We start from the raw sequence: 21,029 nt of genomic DNA on the forward strand, positions 1-21,029 counted from the left end.
GGAGAGGGGGGGGGGGGCGTAGGGGGACGGCTGCAGCCAGCTCCACGGGGGAGGGGAAGCTCTAGAGGAGGGAACTGGCCTGGCTGGAATGGAGGGAGAAAGCGGAATGTGGGAGGGCTCTAGGGGACGTGGGAGGGACCGACGAAGAGGGGGGAGGAAGGGGGGTCCGGTCTCCCCTGGCCGAACTTTTTTTTTTTTTTTTTTTTTTTTGGAAGTCCTAAAACTAATCTCCAGGACCAGGACTCTGCTTCCAGCCTCTGGGGCTCTGCCTAGGCGAAGAAGGTAGGGGAGTCACTGCAGGCCCGGAGAGGAGTTGGGGATGGAGAGGATGGTGGACCAGGGGGAAAGTTGATTTGGGATGGAGTCGGAGAAGCCAACCAGCTGACAGTTTTATTATTGCTAAAGGAGAGAAACACGAGAGAGTGGAGAGCTAGGCAGACACCGGGGATGGAGGCTTCAGGGTGCAGCTGGGAGGCTCTAAACCGAACACCAGGGCTTCCAGGCCAAACGCCTCCAGAACAAAGCTGTCTTGTCTGAGTTGGGGGAAGCAATTCTGGGGGCCCCCTTGCCGTGGAGGGCTGTTTTCAGCCCTGGATGGAGAAGGCCTGAGCTGAGGAGCCAGCCCTAGCTTGTGGTTGCCCAGTAACAGAAACAGTGGTGTGACAGAAGCTCGGGACAACCCCACACCAAACCCTGCCCAGCTCGAACCTAGCTCTCCTGGAGTCCCTGACCCTGCAGGGTATTTGCGAGCCCATGTGCTAGGGAGGGTGGCTGAAGGTTCTCCTACTCTGTTTAGCCCAGCATTTCCTGCCTGGGCATCTGCTTCCATAGAAAACCACTAATGGCCCTCTCATTCATCGTTCTGAGATCTCGGCCGTCTGCTCTCCCAGGCTCCCCTTGCCTGTACTGCTGCCTGAGTCTGCCTGCTTCATGGGTCCCCCTGTCATTTCTCCTGTGCTGCCCCGTGGCCTTTATTCCCTCTCGTGTTTTGTGCCTCTCTGTGTCCCTCCCCAATACTATGCGTTTGGGTTTGTATCCTGTCTATCCATATTCAATGTGTCTCTCACCCTGTGTCTTTCTGGCTTTTGTTTTTTTTTCCCTTCATTCCCACAGTCTCCCTTACTCTCACATCCTGTCCGCCTGGGTCATCCTCTCTGTGTGCCTGTTTTCAGTCTCTCTGTTTATCTAGACCATCCTCACACTCTTGGCCTGTAACCCCCACATCCACCCCATAAATGGGAGTAAATGGTGATGACGGTAATGAAGATAGTGCTGGCCAAAGGAGGGGAGGGCATTGTGGGACATAACAACTTACAGCGGTTCTATTATTTGCAAAGGGAGGGTCTCCCTCCCTCACCCCCAGTCTGGGTCTCTCAGGCTGTGCCTGTTTTCTTCATGTCCCTACCCTCATTTAGTGCGTATCTCTCCTTCTCTGTCCCTTAGTGCCCCCCCCCCTCGGGCCTTGCCTGCCATGCGACCTGTCAATGTGTGGTTTCCATGGGGACCGCTGCTGCTGCTGCTGCTGCATTTGCTGTGCAGCTCCAGTGTGGGGTCTCCATCCGCTTCCACTGACCCAGAGAAGAAGGTGGGAAGCCAGGGGCTGAGGTTCCGGCTGGCGGGCTTTCCTAGAAAGCCCTATGAGGGCCGTGTGGAAATACAACGTGCTGGCGAATGGGGCACCATCTGCGACGATGACTTCACACTGCAGGCTGCCCACGTCCTCTGCCGGGAACTGGGCTTCACAGAAGCCACAGGTTGGACCCATAGTGCCAAATATGGCCCGGGAACAGGTGAGCAATGCTCTCGGCTAGCCCAGACGTTACCTAAGTGCAGTTCAAGTACAGAGAGAAGAATGCGATGATGGTACAGCCACAGGGATGCGGGACACCAAGACTGGATAGAATTAAGTAAATCCACAGATAATAAACCATCTAACACAGTAATTTCCGGGCCATATGCTCTGAAGCTAGCACGTGCCTTTCATGAGCCTCCAATGTTCCGTGTGCAGAAAAAGGAGGGGTTGATAAATTCTCCTCTGCACAGTAAGATTCTGAGAGCCATGCACAAGGACAGCCCAGTGCAGGTGAACCCTGAATGATCCAAGTGCAATTAACTTGATGAGAATGTGAGGTCAGATGAATGGTGTCTGCTTGTCCCATTGCCAGAAGGGGTCACATACCACAGCTGACAAAAATCAGGATCCAGGCTAGAGCTAACACTATCAAGCTGGAACTCATGTGGCTCAAGTATGAGTGTGAGGGTTAGGGCACAGTCCTCTGAGGGTGGAAGTGCTCTCAGACCATATGGACTCACAGTGGGGCCAGTGGGCGGATATGCGGATATGTGTGCATCCTGCGGTTGTGTTGATCCCCCTGTTCCCAACAGCTCTACCACTTCCGAGATAAAGTGCCACTTGGAGATGCCACACTTTGAGAGGGACAGTGGAAAGTGGGCTAAGGATGTATGTAGCTCAGAGGTAGAGTGATTGCCCTGCTCAGCCCTCCCGAGAGAAGGAGGGAGGAAAGGGGAGACAGAGAAAGGTGAAACCGCTTTCAGAAGCCACGTTTCAGGAGGAATGGCTAAAAAAAACCAAAAGTCTGGCACAGAAACAAACAAACAAAAAAGCCCCAGTTAGCAATTACATGATGCTGGTGTTCAAATTCAGCAAGGACAGTGGTGGCTGAAGGGTTTTCTGGGTGGCGTCAGAGGACTGAATGAGACCTAGTTGGGGAAAGTTGTAAAGACCCACAAGGACTTTCCGATGGTTATGTGGCCACGTGGGGCAGACGGGTAAGCTCTGTTAGACTAGGTGAGGTGCCCCTCACCTAACACTGGCTGAGACACGTACCCTTGAGGAGGCCCCTCCCAGTTCTGAGTGGTCAGTGATACTCAACAGGATCTAGAAAGTAAAAAGAGGATTTCTGTGGCAGCAGGCAACATAGGTATACAGAAAAAAGCCGCAGGGAAGAACGTCAGAGTGAAGTAAAAGACTTCCCAAGTCTCAGGGAGAAGTCAAAATCTTAAGTTACATCGTGCTTTGGAGCCCCGGTCTATTTACATAAAGTATTTGTCTTCTGGCAGCTCCAGTCTGAGAACGATTAAGTATGTACGTACTACGGCAGAGCATTCATAGTAGGTGCTTACTTATAGCTATTGTTAAATGGACCCTTATTGATGAGAATTTAAATGTTGGTTCTTGGTTGTTATTGTTAATTCACCCTAATCAATGTTTCAGTGTCCCGGATCACCACCAACCTTGTGTCAGCTTATACCCTCTTCCCCTCCATCCCCATCACTCCCTCATCCTTCTCCCTCAGGCACTCCTCTGTCTGCTCATCTCCCTTTCCACAGGCCGGATCTGGTTGGACAATCTGAGCTGCAGTGGGACTGAGGGAAGTGTGACGGAATGTGCCTCCCGGGGCTGGGGAAACAGTGACTGTACCCATGATGAGGATGCTGGGGTCATCTGCAAGGACCAGCGCCTTCCTGGATTCTCGGACTCCAACGTCATTGAGGTCTGCAGTACACACACACACACACACACACACACACACACACACACACACACACACACACCAAAAAAGCTATGGGGTGGCCATATGTGATTAGAAGAGACATTATAAAGGGATCCCGTAAGCCTTTATAGGATAATGTGGGTTTCCGGGAAATTTGGAAGGCGGGGGCCCAATGAGGTGCCGCACTGCCAAATCCAATTTTTAAAAATGTATATGGGTGTTTTGCGGCCATGTACGTCTGTGTACCCCGTGCATGCCTAGAGTAGGCAGAGGCTGGAAGAGGCCACTGGATCCCATGGAACTGGAATTACAGGTGATTATGAGCTGCCTGCCATGTGGGTCCTGGGAATTGAATCCCAGGTCCTCTGGAAGAACTCTAGCCCCCAAATCCAATTATTTTAAGTATTCACACTGGAGTTACTAAACCTGGCATGAGCCTCTCCAGTTTCATTCCTGGCCACCTGTCCCTCTCCTCCAACGTTTCTCCTCTCCTTCAAACTCTTTCTTACTTTTTCCTCTTCCTAAGACACTTCGCTGCGAAGCTTGTCTCCTGCTTCAAGCAGATTTATCAAGGCTTCCCTTTCTCAGTGTCTTCGGGCCCTGTTATCACTTCTCGGGCATAGCATACTCTGCTACTGTCATGCTGCCATCCCCAGCTAGGCAGCGGGCCTGGCATCATCCTTAGCCCTGTCTCAGTGGTCCCACCATTGGGTTTTACAGCAGACACAATCGGGGCTCCTTCGCGGTGGCATGGCATGGCTGCTGGAGTTCTCTCCTCTGCCTTTGGTCCCATCTCAGGTGGAGCATCACCTGCAAGTGGAGGAGGTGCGACTCCGACCCGCCGTGGACTGGGGCAGGCGACCCCTGCCTGTGACTGAGGGCCTGGTTGAAGTCAGGCTTCCCGAGGGCTGGTCGCAAGTGTGTGACAAAGGCTGGAGTGCCCACAACAGCCACGTGGTCTGCGGTATGCTGGGCTTCCCTGGAGAAAAGAGAGTCAACATGGCCTTCTACAGGTGCGGGGCCCAGGGGTGTTTGCAGACGTTGGAGAGGATGAGGGAGGGAGCCTGTGGGAAGCCCATGTCTAAGGGAGGGGACGCAGGGAGACTGCTGTGACACAGGCGGCCGGCCGGCCGGGGAACCGAGCGTGACCTCGAAGGCTCTTCTTCCCCGGGGTAGGAAACAGGCAGATAGGCGAGCGGGCAGAATGCGAGCGCGTGCGGGTGACGTCATCGGTCGGCAGGCAGATTTCTGGGGCCTGGGCGCTGGGGCCTCGGGAGTTCAGAGTTCACAGAGGGTGCGGCTGCCTGTCGGAGGCGGTGCCTGCGGGTGTCTTCACAGGGCTGCGCCTGGGGCCTCAGAGACTGTGACTGGCCCGCGCCGCCGCCGCCGCCGAGTCACCCACCCTAGAGAACGGTTCTGTGCAAAGGGCGGCTTCCTTCCTGGAGCATCTCATTTGGAAGTTTGGATCAACAGCCCACGCTAGTCGGGCAGATACTTGGAGATCTGTTCAGTGTCGATCTGCGACCTGTTTTGCAAGCCCCAAATGCTCGCTTTCGTCAGCTCTTGCTTATTTCCCTCGCCTGCAGGCTTCAGGACAGCTAGATGACTTTCCATTGAGCGCGCTGCATGAGATGTGATCCAGTGGGGCAGGGTATTGTAGGAGTGCCAGTCTTTGAAGAAAGTTGGCGTTTATCTGGTGTTGAGCCAGAAAACGGTTCAGGTCTTACCTCTGATACGGATAAAGCTGCCTTTTGAACCTGACTATATGCTTGTCAGAACACGGCGAGAAGCTGTGCTGACAGCCATCTCCAGCCTCCAAATTTAGTGATCCTCCGTAGAGAGCTATCATAGTAGTTTGAGTGTAATTTTATTATTTCAGTAATTTTAGGTCTCTAAGGACTGCCATATGTTTTCCCTAAATGCTCACAAACTTTCTGTTTAGCAACTTACTCTCAAATAGCATTTGTCTGTAGAGTAAGAAAACTTTCGCTTTCTCCCTTTCTTTTATCTAAAGTCGGTACAATCTCTAATATCCACTCATTTCCATATTTGCTGGAGTTCTCTTTGTTGTGGTGCCCAAGCACATCCGAAAGTTCTTTCGGCTGCCTGCGGACTAACACCATTTTACAAAAGCTGTGTGCTGTACCTTTATTGTCATCCAGGATCCAAACACCAGCTTCTAAAACAGTTGTAGGATTTAAGCCCCAGCTTTTCCAAGCTAAGGATGGAGTGAACCAAGGCCTAGAGGGTCACTCATCCAGCATTTATCTGATGCCCCGCTCTGTGCTGGCTTCAGTTGTAGACTTCAGAGGTTCCACAGTGAACACAAGCATTCTCGGGCACCAGGGGCACCCAGAAAATAAGTGAATTTAGGAAATGGAAGGATGGTGGGGTTACCGTGGCCTCTGTCAGAACGAGGTTCCTGTCCTCTTACTCAAAGAACTGAAAGAGTGCACACAAATAGCAAAGTCGGAAAGGATATTATTCAAAGGTCACATGGAAGTGTGGAACAGATAGGCTGCAAGAGAGCAAGCAGCAGGCCACCTGAGCTAGACACCTGGTCACTGCCCAGGGCTTCCTCTGTGGGCCCAGGAGAAGGAGCTGGTTGTTAAGGGGTGAACCATGGACGCTTCCTATTTTGATTGGCAGGCTTGGGTTATATAAGCCTTTGTTTTCTGCTCATGTCTTTTCCCATGATGCATCTGATTTTAATCATACACACACACACACACACACACACACACACACACACACACACACGCAATCATGGATAGGCATATGATGGTGAATTGGAGCTTTTCCCTAAAAGTATACTCAGAGAACACAGTTTACCCTACTGCACTGGCCCCCAGAACCTGCCTAGGCTGGATAGGCTCACTGCCCTAGTTCCTGAGTATGTTCCAGGATGCATTTGCTCCAAAAAGGGAGTTACTAAGGGTTGCTAGGTCAGCTGTATGCCAGAGTGACCCAGCTGCTTTGTTCAGAGATAGGTGTGCATGCAGCAAGGTGCAGGCAGGGGCCCCAGGGTGCCAAGTGCTCTGCTGGGAAAGGGGATGTGTATGTGTTATCTCAGGCCAACTGAGTCCCCAGTTTGCTAAGCTAGCCCTGTGTCTGCCTGTCTCTGCAGTGCGCAGGGAGTAAGGGGTAAGGAGGTGGAAGTGGGGGAGACACAGCGATACAGACAGGTAGGCGAGGAAGAATTGTGAGAGGGGGATGGCGAGAAGACATTCTTGTCTTCACACCAGTGTGGCTGAGCCGAGTAGACCAAGGACAGCATGGTAGACGACGTGATACAGAAGGTGGTGGGAAGAACTGGTGAGCTGGGTCAAGGAGGGCCGGTCCCGTGCGAGACTTCACTCTGTGAGGTCAGGAGCCATTGGAGGGTTTTGAGCAGAGGTTTTGTTTTGTGGTTGTTTTAATTTTTATTACATCTTTACTGATTTTGAGTGTGCTGTGAGTAGATGGACATCAGAGGGGGATGGATGTGCGGAGGAGGTTCTCTCCCATGTGGGTCCCAGGGATGGAACTCAGGTTAGCCGTCTAGACAGCAAGCTCCTTTGTATGCTGATCCATTCCACCTGTCCTGTCTCCAGAGGTGTCTTTGTTTTGTTTTTGTTTTTATTTGAGACCACATCGCATGCATCCCTGGCTGGCCTTGAACTCCTGATCCTTCTGCCCCCACCTCCTAAGTGCTGGGGTTATGGGTCTGTATCACCATGCCTAGCTGATGGTTGGCATTTAATCACATTTCTAATCATTACTTTGACTTTGAATTGTTTTATTTTATTATTATGTGTGTATATGTTCATGGTGTGTGTGTGTGTGTGTGTGTGTGTGTGTGTGTGTGTGTGTGTGTGCACTGTGGTGCATGTGGGAAGTCAAAGGACAGCTTTCAAGGGTCAGTTGTCTCCTTCCACACTGGATTCCTGGGATCAAACTCAAGTTGTTAGGTTTCAATGACAAAAGCTTTTACCTACTAAATCATCTTGCCAGCCATTAATTATTCTCTTGATTGCCTTACTCCTTGCTCCGTTCTTTATTTTTTCTTTAAAGGTGTGTGTGTGTGTGTGTGTGTGTGTGTGTGTGTGTGTGTGTGTGTGTGTAGGCCAGAGGTCAACTTAAGGTGTTTTGGGGTTTTCTTTATTAAATTGCAGGTGTGCACCACTGTGCCCAGTTTTGTACTTATAGTTTTTAAACTTGTTTTGGTGTTCTAGAATATGGGAAAGCTATAGAACGTTAAAGGAAGGAAAGAATGGATAGCTATCAGAACTCTTTGCTGCTCTTGTGCAGGTAATGAAACCGAGGCTCCAGGAGCTTCAGTGTTGTGGAAGAAGACACTTCTTTATAAAAGACAGTCTCCCTAAGTAACAGCTTGAACTGGCCATCCCTCTGCCTCAGTTTTGAGTGCTAGGAATGTGGGCTTTTTCTACTGTGCCTGGTTTGAGAGGTCACTCTTCGTTCATGTCACTACGGTACATACTTACCGACCTCCGTGCGAGGTGTGGAGAGTATAAAGATAAGTGAGGAGGAGGTAGATGGGCACCAGATCACGGGTCCCGGCCATGCTAGACCTTCCTAATAAAGGTAATGGGGAAAAGACACGAGAGTGGTTGGTTGTTTGGTTTATTTGTTTGGGAAAGGGACAGGGTCTCTACATAGCCCTAACTGTCCTGGAACTCACTGTGTAGACCAGGCTGGCCTCAACTCACAGAGATCGCGCGCCTCTGCTTCTCAAGTGCTGGGATTAAAGGTGCTGCCACATCCAGTTACAGTAAAGTGTTTCAGCGAAGCTTTGCATGGTGATAGTCACCTGTAAGCCCAGCAGTCTGGAGCCTACGGCAGGAGGATCTGGAATTCTAGGCCAAGGTGGAGACTCTGTCTCCAAAAAAGAGGAGGGGGGGGGAGTGTTTTAATGAAGAGGTCTGTGAGATGACATGATCAGGCTGTGGCTCTGTTTTTTCAAATGGGTTTTCATAATAAAATAATTATGGGACTAGAGAGATGACTCGGTGGCTAAAAGTACTTGCTGTTCCTTCAGAGGACTTGAGCTAGTTCCCAGCTCCCACATCAGGTCTCACAAACACTTATAACTATAGCTCCAGGAAACCCAATGTCTTCTGGCTTCCATGGATGCCTACACACAAACACACACACACACACACACACACACACACACACACACACACACACACACGTAAGTAAATGTAAACTTGTAAATAATTGCTTTGATGAAACAAATACCTTTTAAAACAATTAATGTTGCATGTGCCTTCAAGGTCATCCTTGGCTACATGTTGAATCTGAGGCCTGCCTCGGCTACATAGTGAGACCCTTCTCAAAAGATACAAGGGCTGGAGAGATTGCTCAGCAGTTAAGAGCCCAGACCACACAAGGTTCGAGTCCCAGCACCTACACAGTGCTTCACTGCCGTCTGGAACTCCAGTTCTGGAGCTCTGATGCTGTCTTCTGATCTCTGAGAGCATCAGGCATGCATATGATGCACAGACATACTGCAGGCAAAACACCCATACACAAAAACCAAATTCACACACACAAAAAAAAAGTCATGCCTGATAATGGCATATGTTTGTAATCACAGCAGCATGTGGGAGGCTCAGGCAAGGGGATTACAAGTTCAAGACCAGCCTGGACAACACGCAGGGAAGAAAAGTAAATAAATAAAAATGCACACATCAGATCCTAGTGCAGCTTCACACAGTTATTAAGTCAAAACATGGGAGTACTCAAGAGAAATGGCAGGGCAGCGACATGGACAAAGAAAAGATATTCAAGGCGACAACAGGGAACGCCATGAACCTCTGCTTAAAAAGCGGATCCCAGGTCTGCACTCACAAGGTACAGGGGTTCCGCCCTGTGATTCCGATGTGTGTGACACAGAGGCAGGAGAATCAGCACCGGTCAAGTTATAGGCCAGGCAGGGCTATACATCAAAATCCCTGTCTCAATCCCACACTGCACTTCACTGCATGCCCCGCCCCTCCCAAAGGCATACGCAGGATTGGACAGGACAAAGAGGAGCCATAATTAAAGTCTTCAAAATTAAAGAGACAATGAGGAGAAATTGAATTAAGGAAACCTGGAGAAGGAAGTAAGTCAATTTTTGAAGCCAATTTAAAAGATTTACTTCCCTGCAAGCATGTTTGGGAGATGAGCTCAGCTTGTGAATGACCAGGCATGTGGGACTGGAACTTGGGCAGGAAGAAGACGCACAGCCAAACCAAGCTAACGTCCTCAAATATGTAGGCCTCTGTCCCTGGTCCGGCAGTCTCAGGCCTAGACAGTGGCGTGCCAGGACCGGCCTTGGAGAAACCACCCTAGAATCTCTCTCTCTCTCTCTCTCTCTCTCTCTCTCTCTCTCTCTCTCTCTCACACACACACACACACACACACACACACACACACACACACAGGAGTAAAGGAGGTGCAGACAGCCTCCCGAGGCCTGACCTGAGCTAATTCTCTGTCCTCCAAACCCCAATGCCCCCCTCTGTAATCAGACTTTCCTTTTGGGCCACCAGCTCACAACTAGCAACACGGAGACTTATATTATTAATTATGAAAGCTTTGCCTTAGCTTAGTCTTTTTCCTAACTAACTCTTATAACTTAATTAACCTGTTTCTATTAATCTGCCTTCTGCCAAGTGGCTCGGTTATCTCTTCTCTGTACTGTATGTCCAACTTCTTCAGTGTCTCACTGACATCTCACGGGCACTTAGATTCATTCCGAGTTCCTCTCTCTAACCAAAAGTCCTGCCTATTTTCTCCTGCCTAGCTATTGGCCATTCAGCTCTTTAGTAAATAAATCACAGTGACATATCTTCATATAGTGTAAACAAATATTCCACAGCATCCCTCCTCTGGCCTCCCCTGAGGTTTTCCACCAACCTCCAGACCCAGAAGCCCTCATTCCTTATTTTATTTTATTTTATTTTAATTTCAAGACAGGGTTTCTCTAGGTAACAGCTCTGGCTGTCCTGGAACTCGATTTGTAGACCAGGCAGGCCTCAGACTCACAGAGATCTGCCTGACTCTACCTCCCGAGTGCTGGGGTTAAAGGTGAGTGCCACCACTGCCCAGCCCCGTTCAACTGTCTTGATCTAATTTCTAAAGGTCTTGCTACTGGGACACTGTTCTAAGTCCATGGCCTTCACTGAGGCTCACCCCCCTGTTCATATGCTAGGACAGCCTGTAGGGCCTTGGAAGTAGCTGATGACATCACACTCTTCTTGGAATAGTTCTCTATTAGGAAATGAATCTTGGCCCCAGTTCTGGCTCCATTGGCCTTTTCCACTTGGTTCTACACCAATCCTGACTTGATCTTGTCTTATCCTCACAGAAAGTTGAGGAAGCGAGCGGCCAAAGCCTCGGCCCGACGCCCCAAGCCCCTTGGAAGGTAAAGGGGCAAGAGCCCCGGGACCTCCTGCCAGCCCCTGAGGCCTCAGGAGGTGGATGGATGGATGGAAACCTATCCATGTCCATCCTAAAACCCAATCCTACAGCTTAGGAATGTAGCTGGATCATGGCTGCTCCCAGGGGAGGGAGGGAGGAAAGCATGGGAATGGGTGAGCTTTGATCTTAGGGAACAGGAGGAGGAAGTTACGTGGGAACAGCTGAAGAGATACTTGTGTCTCTCTGTTTCTCCCAAAAGGCTTCCACTGCAGCTTCAGCCCCTGCGTTCTTCCTCCTCTCCACCCACCCCCACTTCCAGCTCAACTCCCTTGGTCCAAGAATATTTCCACTCTCCCCTCCCTTGACCTTCTGCTGACCTCTCCTCTCCCTCACCTGGATTTCCATAACTAGATTCGCCTTCAGTGGCACTGATTCCAGCGAGCATCGGGAGCTGCTGACTGTATGCCCTCCTTCAGCAGTCCTTATGCGCACGGAAATTAGTTGCCCTCCCCATACTGTGAACAAGGGTCCTTCTAGAAGCAGGATGCTTCACTTCTCCTGGGCCACATCCTCACCCACTGCCTCTACCAACATCTTTCTCCTTTTTGCAGAACAATCAACAAGTTTAAAGTCAAACACAAGCCCCGAGTGGGCAGGGGGCCAAGCAAGAGGTAAATGGGTTTGGGTCGGAGGCAGAGAGGAAGCGCGGCGGGCAGGGGCAGGGCTGTAAGCAGGGAAGGGTCCCAGACAGGCCTGTCGGACTGGTGGAACTGAGGAGAGGTGGAGTGGCCGCTGTGACGATCACCTTCCAGATCCTTCTAGAAATGTGAAGTGAGGCGCTGTGATGTGAGTCTCTGGGGACTGTGTTAGTCGTAGGACTTTTGGTTCTTGCCCTGTGTGCTTGTCTTTCCTCTGTGAGTTCCAGTAGAATCTAGCACTTCTGACCCACACTGGCCTCTCCCCACAAGATCACGGTGTGGCCAAGAGATGGGTGTTCTCATCCTGCTTTACTTGATGAATGCTTCTTATTTCCGTTTTTTGTTTTTTTTTTTTAAAGTAAATATTACTGGGAGCTGGAGAGATGGCTCAATGGTTAAGAGTGTACACTGTTCTTCCAGGGGACCGGAAGTCAATTCCCAATACCCACATTGGGCAACTCCCAGCTGCCTTTGACTTCATTTCCAGAGGATCCAGTGCTGATGCCCTCTTCTGGCTTCCTCGGGCACCTACAGTCATGTGCACAAACCCACACTCTGACACATACAAATATTTAAAGGGCTTTTTTAAAAAGTAAACATTACCAGTTTACCTGGTGTGGAGGGCAGCCTATGGAACCTTTCCAGGGATGGCTTAAGAATCACAGACCCATCTGGCTACTTGTTAATAGTCAGGCATCCAGTTCCATATGTTCTTCCTGACCACCCTCAGAATTCAAGGGAGTAGGAGACTTCCAATCCTTCCATCCAACTTGTCTCTAAAAGGCAGGCAGCACCACTGAAATCCCCCTGATAACTTCTTTTTTTTTTTTTTTTGGTTTTCTGAGACAGAGTTTCTTCGTGTAGTTTTGGTGCCTGTCCTGGATCTCACTCTGTAGACCAGGCTGGCGTCAAACTCACAGAGATCCGCCTGCCTCTGCCTCCTGAGTGCTGGGATTAAAGGCATGCACCACCACCACCACCAGGCCCTGATAACTTCGGACTGAGGACCAGAGAAGGCATCCCTTCCATTGTCCCCTCTTCTCCTCAGCAAGTCCAGCGTCCGTCCGTCCCCCACCCGCCCCCCATGGCATGCCTCACTCATGGGCTTCTGTCCCTGGTAGCTGTCCAAGAGCTCAGAACTTGATAAGTGTGAGTTCTTGCAGCCCTCTGTGGCTTGAGTCATCTTTGCCCAACATAACTATCCTTTGGTTCCTCCCCTGACCCCCACATTAAAGCGTGCACTTTATAACCATTTTTTATTGGTTGTAGGGAGAGGGTGAGCGAGAGCTGAGAAGTTAGATGTCTTTTCCTATGAAGGCCTGACTTCAATTTTCAGCCTAACAGAACACTGAGAGTACCTGATCACTTTGATTTTCGGGATCCGTTTATCGTGGGCTTCCAAGGATATTCTGTGAAGTGTCCTGCTTCTTTTGCCTGTTGTGTGTGTGTGTGTGTGTGTGTGTGTGTGTGTGTGTGTGTGTGTCATTCAAGACATCTACAGCTCAAATCGGGTCCTGGGCCATGTTGCCCATGTCCATAGGCACCTTCCCTCTTGGGCCATGTGGTCCCTCCGACTTTCGTCTGTCCTGCATTTGTCTTTGTTGCAGAGAGCCGTCACCAGCCCTTTGTACTGCCATCTTCCAGTCTACTCTTACCATAGCTGTCTGCCATATTACGACAGGGCTTCCAACCTGGAGGCCCCTCTGACCTCTGAGAAGCCATTGAGATGCAGACCTCCTCAGGACTTTGCATATTGGCTCACAGTCATTTGGCTTGTTCAGTCACCTCATAATAGAAAGGTCTGCTCACTGGCTGTTCAGGCCAGCTTCATTTGTGCCAGCCGCTCCTTCTGAGCGGTCTCTTCTGGCTTCCCACTCGATTTGCATGGCCGCCTTGGCCTCAGCCTCAGCCTGACCCTCCCTTTGGGTTATTAAGAACAAGATTGCAGCTGGTTGGTGGTGCTACACACCTTTAATCCCACCACTCGGGAGGAAGAGGCAGGCAGATCTCTGTGAGTTTGAGGCCAGCCTGGTCTACAGAGTGAGTTCTCAGTTACACAGAGAAACCCTGTCTCAAAGAGAAAAAAAAAAAAAAAAAAAAACACCACCAACAAAACAACAAAAACGAACAAGATTGCTATGAAACCTGGCCACCCTTCCCCTAGGGCTCTGCTGCAGAAAGTGCCCCAAAGACCCTGACTGGGTAGCCAAAGCTCTTTCAGACTACACACTGTCTCTCTACACACTAGCAATCCTGTCTCTCCCAAGGAGAACACAGAGGGGAAAGAAGAGGGATCAGAGGTCATGAGAAGTTGGGGGTGGGGTGACAGGCGGCTGTGGGGCAGGGAGGCAAGAACTCAGCCTCACCCTACTGCACCTCACTCCTGTCCCCACAGGATGCTGGCCCAGAAGCAGCAACACTCCTTTGGTCTGCACGGGGTAGCGTGTGTGGGCACAGAAGCCCACCTCTCCCTTTGTGCTCTGGAGTTCTATCGTGCCAATGACAGCAGCAGGTGCTCCGGGGGAAGCCCTGCAGTGGTGAGCTGTGTGCTGGGCCCTCTTTACGTCACCTCTACTGGTCAGAAGAAGCACCAACAGCCGAAGCCTCAGGGGGAGGTAAGACAATGAATGTTTTCATTCTGCTCTACTGGGGATCGAACCCCAGGCTTCACACATGCTAGCTAGGGCAAATCGACCATTCAGCTACACTCCCAGCCCAAGACAGTGAATGTGACCTTTTCCTACAGAGTGTGGGAACTCCCTAGCCTGCCCTCTACTAAGAACAGCCCTGACCTTTGAAGACAGGGAACCTTCCCGTGGCTATGCCACAGACCTGATGACACCCACTCTGTCATAAAAAATCTCACTCAGCTCCCCGGGCTACATAGCCCTCCCCAAATTAATGTTTCTATTCACCTCTTTGGGCATGTCTGTCTTTTACAGGTCCGTGTGCGTCTAAAGGGTGGTGCTCACCCTGGAGAGGGCCGAGTGGAAGTCCTGAAGGCTGGCACATGGGGAACAGTCTGTGACCGGAAGTGGGACCTGCAGGCAGCCAGCGTGGTGTGTCGAGAGCTGGGCTTTGGCACTGCTCGAGAGGCCCTGAGTGGTGCCCGGATGGGGCAGGGTGAGGGGAGAGGATGTTCACACTACTAGGGGTACAGTCCTTAGGAAGGTTTGGAGTCCTCTGGGCAATGAAGTTCTAGTTTCAACCTCCTCAGCCCTGACTTCTGACTCTAGGCATGGGTGCTATCCACTTGAGTGACGTTCGGTGCTCTGGCCAGGAACCCTCCCTCTGGAAGTGCCCCTCCAAGAACATCACCGCCGAGGACTGTTCCCATAGCCAGGATGCTGGCGTGCGATGCAATCTCCCCTATACTGGAGTGGAGACTAAGGTCAGTCATACATTCTACTTTGGGGTCTTTCTGTCTAGGCCTAGCCTCCAAAACATGGCCTGACTGCATCCAGCCCTTTATCCCAGGCCCAGCTGTCCCACAGCTCCCACACGACCCTGCCATTTGCCAGCCCTTTCTGTCTCTGCTCCCTGCTGTCACCCCTAAAGTGTCCCCCTGCACTCCTTCTATTCTGTACCTCTGCAGATCCGACTCAGTGGGGGCCGGAGTCGTTATGAGGGGCGAGTTGAGGTGCAAATAGGGGTACCTGGGCATCTTCGCTGGGGCCTCATCTGTGGGGATGACTGGGGGACACTGGAGGCCATGGTGGCCTGTAGGCAACTTGGTCTGGGCTACGCCAACCACGGCCTGCAGGTAAGTGAAGAGGAAAGGGAAACCGAATCTGTTGTCACCCAAGTCTGTGCTTTGGGCAAAGGACTGTGGAAACAAGTCCCCTGGCCCTGGAAACTGGAACCTATGGCCTCACCAAAACCCCTACCTACATCCCCCAGGAGACCTGGTACTGGGACTCAGGGAATGTAACTGAGGTGGTGATGAGTGGAGTGCACTGCACAGGGTCTGAGCTGTCCTTGAACCAATGTGCCCATCACAGCACCCACGTCACCTGCAAGAGGACAGGAACCCGCTTCACTGCAGGAGTCATCTGTTCTGAGAGTGAGTGACGAGTGGGTAGTTAAGCTAGAGAAGCAGGGCTCTGGACCACCCCTCATTTGGCGGGAGACTGCTGTGATCTGGAGGGGCACTCCTTGGCCATGGGAACCCTGTGTCCCATGAGGACCCTCAGCGGTAACTTCCATCCCTCTCTTTTCTCATGCAGCCGCTTCCGACCTCCTGCTGCACTCGGCACTGGTACAGGAGACTGCTTACATCGAGGACCGGCCGCTGCACATGCTGTACTGTGCCGCTGAAGAGAACTGCCTGGCCAGCTCCGCCCGCTCGGCCAACTGGCCTTACGGCCATCGGCGTCTGCTCCGATTCTCTTCCCAGATCCACAACCTAGGAAGAGCCGACTTCAGGCCCAAGGCTGGGCGCCACTCTTGGGTGTGGCATGAGTGCCATGGGTGAGAGGGCAAAAGGGGCCAAAGAGACAGGCAAGGCTACAGGGGATGTGACAAGCCCGCTGGGATCTGGGAAAGAATCACAAGTTCCCTTGTCCCACAGGCATTACCACAGTATGGACATCTTCACTCATTATGATATCCTGACCCCCAACGGCACCAAGGTGGCTGAGGGCCACAAAGCTAGTTTCTGTCTAGAAGACACTGAGTGTCAGGAGGGTGAGTTGGGGCCAGAGCGGACTTAAGCCCAAGCCTAGTCTTGCCCTTCACTGACATCCAACACTCCCTTCAGATGTCTCGAAGAGGTACGAGTGTGCCAACTTTGGAGAGCAGGGCATCACCGTGGGATGCTGGGATCTCTACAGGCACGACATTGACTGCCAGTGGATCGACATCACAGATGTGAAACCAGGAAACTACATTCTCCAGGTGCCTGGCATCTGCCCGGGTTTTCGAATGTTGCAGTTTGGGGTGGGTGATGCAGACACCTTTGGACCTTAGGGGTGCAGCTGGGTCATCCCAGCATTCTCTCTAACCCACAGGTGGTCATCAACCCCAATTTTGAGGTAGCGGAGAGCGACTTCACCAACAACGCCATGAAGTGTAACTGCAAGTATGACGGGCACCGCATCTGGGTGCACAACTGCCACATCGGTAGGTGACGGGGAGGCCGGGGAGGAGGGAGAGGGAAAGCCTTCATTGCCCAAGTGGCTTCTGCACCTCCCCACCATTCCCTAGGATGGGCAGGTGTTCCTGCCTCTGCAGGGAGCCAGCCCCTCACAGTGCCCCTCTACTCTGCAGGTGACGCCTTCAGTGAAGAAGCCAACAGGAGGTTTGAGCGCTACCCTGGCCAGACCAGCAACCAGATCGTCTGAAATGCCACCACCCTTTCAGCAAACCCCCACTGGCCCCTCAGTGGCAGGGGTCTGAGGCTGCCATTACCTCAGGAGCTTACCACAAGAACCCCTGATGTCAGCAGGCCCATTACACTCATCCACCTATGCTCTACGGATGACGAACTGTTGAGCAAAAGTTGGTGCCTCCCTTACTGGGTCGGCTGTCAGTACCTTTGGCCAGCCATGGAGAATCAGCCAACAGACCCATCAACAGACAGAACACACCACAAAGAACTGCCCCACATGGGATGGGGAGGTCAGGAAGGTCAGCTCCCACAGCTCTGCTAAGTTCTAAGTACCGCTTTACCTCTGGCCTTTTGGTGGGGGAAAAGATCCAGCCCCCAGTTTTGACTGAAACATGTTGCTAGATATAATTTTATTTTATATAAAATGTGTTCTTCAGAGCCCAGGATTGGTGCTGGTGTTTAGAGGAACCTGCCCTCTATAAGTCCATTGACTCCTCGACCAAGGTGCACTCAGAACCTAGGCGAGGAAGGCAAGAAGGAAATCAGAGTAGGAGCTTCATACTCTTGCTAGTCCAGTCATTCTGTGACCTCTGGGGTCACATACAAGGTCAGTGTTTCTGATCCCCGCCGGATCCGCACTGCCAGCTGGGATTGGGTTCTAACAGCCTCGTAAACATCTTCAGCATTTTGTACCATTTTCTCCCCAATGGCCAAGATCACGTCACCAGGCCGCAGACCAGCCCTGTGGAGGATGAACAGGGCAAGGAAGGAGGAGACAGCTAAGCTCAAGGATACATGCACCCCACTCCACCCCACCTCACAGAGCAGGCTTTCCATCACCTGTGTGCGGGGGAGCCCAGGATAACTTTATGGATGAGGACACCGTGCTGAACATCAGGAAAGCTTGGTTCTCGGAGCTGTAGTTCAGCAAGGATGCTGAAAGGGTACAGACCACCCCATTAGCTACGCCCAGGCCCGCTCTCATCTTGGCAGTCTACTTTTTACCTTCTAGTGTTTAGGAAGTGGAACAGACACACGAAAGACAGCTAACTCCAAATGATACCCAATGTCGAATCAACTGCACTTTTGTCATTCTGGACTTCTACTTTGTTTGTTTCTCAAGACAGACTCGGCTGTCTGTGAAGCAGCCCCAGCTGTCCTGGAACTTGCTTCATAGACCAGGCTGGCCTTGAACTCACAGAGACCCACCTGCCTCTGCCTCCCAAGTGTTGGGATTAAAGGCGTGCGCCACCATGCCCAGCCCTGGAATTCTACTTTAAGGAAGGGGTAGAACTTAAGCTGAGCCTAAAAGGATGGATCCTATTAACCATATGGAATAAGAAGGTATTAAGACAGAAGTGAAGCTGGTCAGTGGTGGTGCACACCTTGAATCCCAGCACTAGAGAGGCAGAGGCAGGCGGATCTCTGTGAATTCAAGGCCAGCCTGGGCTACAGCAAGTTTCAGGACAGCTAAGGCTATACAGAGAAACCCTGTCTCAAAAAAACAAAAACAGCCGGGCGGTGGTGGCGCACGCCTTTAATCCCAGCACTTGGGAGGCAGAGCCAGGCGGATCTCTATGAGTTCGAGGCCAGCCTGGACTACCAAGTGAGTTCCAGGAAAGGCGCAAAGCTACACAGAGAAACCCTGTCTCAAAAAAACCGGAAAAAAAAAAAAAAAAGACATAGAAATGGAAAAATCCAAGTAGTCCTGAAGAAGCAACAAGGCAAGTCCTACAAGTCTAGGAGGTGATTAGAGATCGGTGGAAATGTCCTTTAATGCTAGGTCAACGAAGTCTCTAAGTCACAGCAGTGGCATGACACCATCCATCTAGTGAAAAGGTACAGGATGCAGCAGGGTGAAAAAGTTGTGACAACAGCTCATCTTAGATAAGAACAGACATGCAAGCAAAACCCGTAACAGAGCGCAGCCGTGAAGCACAGAGACACCTGTGGTCCTACCTACCATGACCCCTAACACACCTGGGAGTCAAAGTCAGCATCATCACTCCAATGTAGCGGCGCTGGGACCCACTGATTCCAAACCAGGAATCTGTAGAAAGAGGACGGAGGGGTCCACCTAGCCACAGCCCTACCCCTTACCTCCTACCAGCAGAGCCCTCTCCAGCAAGCTACAGCGAATGCCCCTCCCCCGCGTCCCATCCTCCATTTTAAGGGACCCCCCTTCCCCAGGAAGAAAGGCTCACTTTTCTTTTCCCCGCGATGCAGAAACTCCCTAAGGCGATCAGAAGGGATGGCAAAGGAGATTCCCGCTGTCACCTTCATGGTGTTCACTCCAATCACCTCCCCATCCTGCAGGGACACAGCCCTCTGTCCCCTAGCCCACACACACACAGCACAGTAGCAAGGACTTGGGGGCAGGGGTCTGGATACCAGGGAGATAAACAAGTAACTACAGAAACTTAACTGAAAATCCTTGAATGGCAGAAAAACCCACCCTTCCCACACTGAACCCGGGGTATGGATTCTTAGAACGTGGAGGGCACTTACCAGGTTAACCAGGGGACCCGCCAGAATTTCCAAACTATGGGAGAAGATGAAAGAAAACATCAAAGAAGTCTAGAATTCCATGTCTCTCGGAATTCTATGACTGCAGGCACAACCAGGGAGTAAGGAAAATTTTCAGATTCTGTTCCCAGCCCATGAACTAGAGCAGCTGCATTCTGCAGCCCAAACACTACTACAGGCCCAGCCACCACACCAGCTAGCTGTCCTCCCCTACTCCAACCTAGCTCCAAATTTCTCTTCTGTCAGGACGTACATCGATAGCTGCGTCGGTCTGAATGTATTCCACGTTGTTCTGCGGGAGTCCCAGGTCCCTGGCTGGACGCTGAGCAGAGCTGACAATGCCGGACGTGATCGTGTTCTGCAGCGCAAAGGGACTTCCCATGGCAACAACAAACTCCCCTTGCCGGACATCAGCAGAGCGGCCGAGGGGCAGTGTGGGAAGAGGCTCCTTAAGGGAAATGAGTACACCAAAACCGGTCATTTTAAGAAGGGAGCAGGTAAACAGCTGCCACCAGATCTGGCCTACTCCATTCCCACCTTGGTTGGAATCCTCAACGTGGCAATGTCTGCTACAGGATCCACAGCCGTGACCACGGCCTCGTAAGTGTCTCCGCTAGGCAGCCTCACTCGCACCCGGCGCCGATCAGCCACCACGTGGGCGTTGGTAACGATGAGCCCATCTGAAGCCACTACGAATCCTGAACCATTTGAGATGGGGACTTCACGGCCCGAGAAAGGGTGCCTGGGATGGGGGCAAAGCACCGATTACACTACCCTGCAGCTTCCACCCCATCCTGCTCACTTGCCTTAGGGCAGTCGGTTTCAACACCTCCCGGCCAACTTCACCATTACCGATCCAGGATTTCGATATAGACCACAGCAGGGGCTGTCTTCTCCACCACATCTGCGATGAAATTGTACTGGCTCCGGGGAGAGTTGGGTGGCGGAGCGGGAACAGCGGCCAGCACCGCGGGAGAACCCCCGCCCCCAGCCCCACAAGAGCAGCAATATTGCTCCCCCTGCGCCCACCGCCACCGCCAGCCATTCGCGCCAACGGGTTCCAGAGCTCCTGCAGGCCTCCTGGGCACTAGAGCCTGGAGTCCCCACAGTCCGCGGTGCCCAGAGATCCGGGGTCCCAGGCGTCAGACACGCCCGTGATGCAAGGACCCCCACAGGCACCCGGGCCGGGAGGCTGGGGGCCCCATAAGTTATCCGGGCTTGAGGGTCAGGAGTCCCTGACGTCAGCAGAGCCCGGACATCAGGGGTTAACAGGGGGCCCTTCCCCCAGAAGATGCCCCCAAAAGCCCGCCATGCCCGAAGGCTCCTGCCTGCACCCCGCCCCGCCTTCAGCGCAGCCATCAGCTCCGCCTCGGCTCTCTCCTTGCCCGCCCTACTCAGAGGCGGTGCCCTAGAACCCAACAAGCCGACTGGGAGAAGCGAGGCACGCCGGTATCTGTCCAGTACATGTCGGGAATTGTAGTCCATTCAGGACGCGCTCTCTTGGGCGTACACACACGCGCGCGCGCACGCACGCACACACACACACACACA

General features: G+C 52.0%; 2 protein-coding genes across 3 annotated transcripts; one reads left to right on the forward strand and one right to left on the reverse strand.

The window, feature by feature from the left end:
• Nucleotides 1-206: 206 nt before the first annotated feature.
• On the forward strand, nt 207-17,395 carry Loxl3 (lysyl oxidase like 3). Of its 2 annotated transcripts, XM_052719937.1 has the most exons (14): nt 207-282; nt 1,444-1,790; nt 3,352-3,515; nt 4,314-4,528; nt 14,019-14,238; nt 14,566-14,746; nt 14,860-15,014; nt 15,219-15,386; nt 15,524-15,686; nt 15,850-16,093; nt 16,194-16,309; nt 16,383-16,519; nt 16,633-16,744; nt 16,892-17,395. In XM_052719937.1, the coding sequence occupies exons 2-14, from the start codon at nt 1,472-1,474 to the stop codon at nt 16,963-16,965; spliced, it is 2,268 nt and encodes a 755-aa protein (XP_052575897.1). In that variant the 5' UTR covers nt 207-282; nt 1,444-1,471; the 3' UTR covers nt 16,966-17,395. The 2 variants fall into 2 exon arrangements, 1 of the variants encoding a protein (XP_052575897.1); XR_008214300.1 differs by lacking the exons at nt 16,194-16,309; nt 16,892-17,395.
• Htra2 (HtrA serine peptidase 2) lies at nt 17,346-20,953 on the reverse strand. Its single transcript, XM_052719939.1, is given in 10 exon segments — nt 17,346-17,694; nt 17,793-17,888; nt 18,933-19,002; nt 19,157-19,262; nt 19,461-19,478; nt 19,480-19,494; nt 19,732-19,926; nt 20,016-20,220; nt 20,331-20,467; nt 20,469-20,953. Coding segments are annotated over 10 exon segments (1,377 nt in total). The 5' UTR covers nt 20,838-20,953; the 3' UTR covers nt 17,346-17,528.
• Between the last annotated feature and the right edge of the window lie 76 nt (nt 20,954-21,029).

Source organism: Peromyscus californicus, unplaced genomic scaffold (assembly GCF_007827085.1).
Source record: "Peromyscus californicus insignis strain IS unplaced genomic scaffold, ASM782708v3 Scaffold_6__1_contigs__length_162567912, whole genome shotgun sequence".
Lineage (NCBI taxonomy): Eukaryota > Metazoa > Chordata > Mammalia > Rodentia > Cricetidae > Peromyscus > Peromyscus californicus.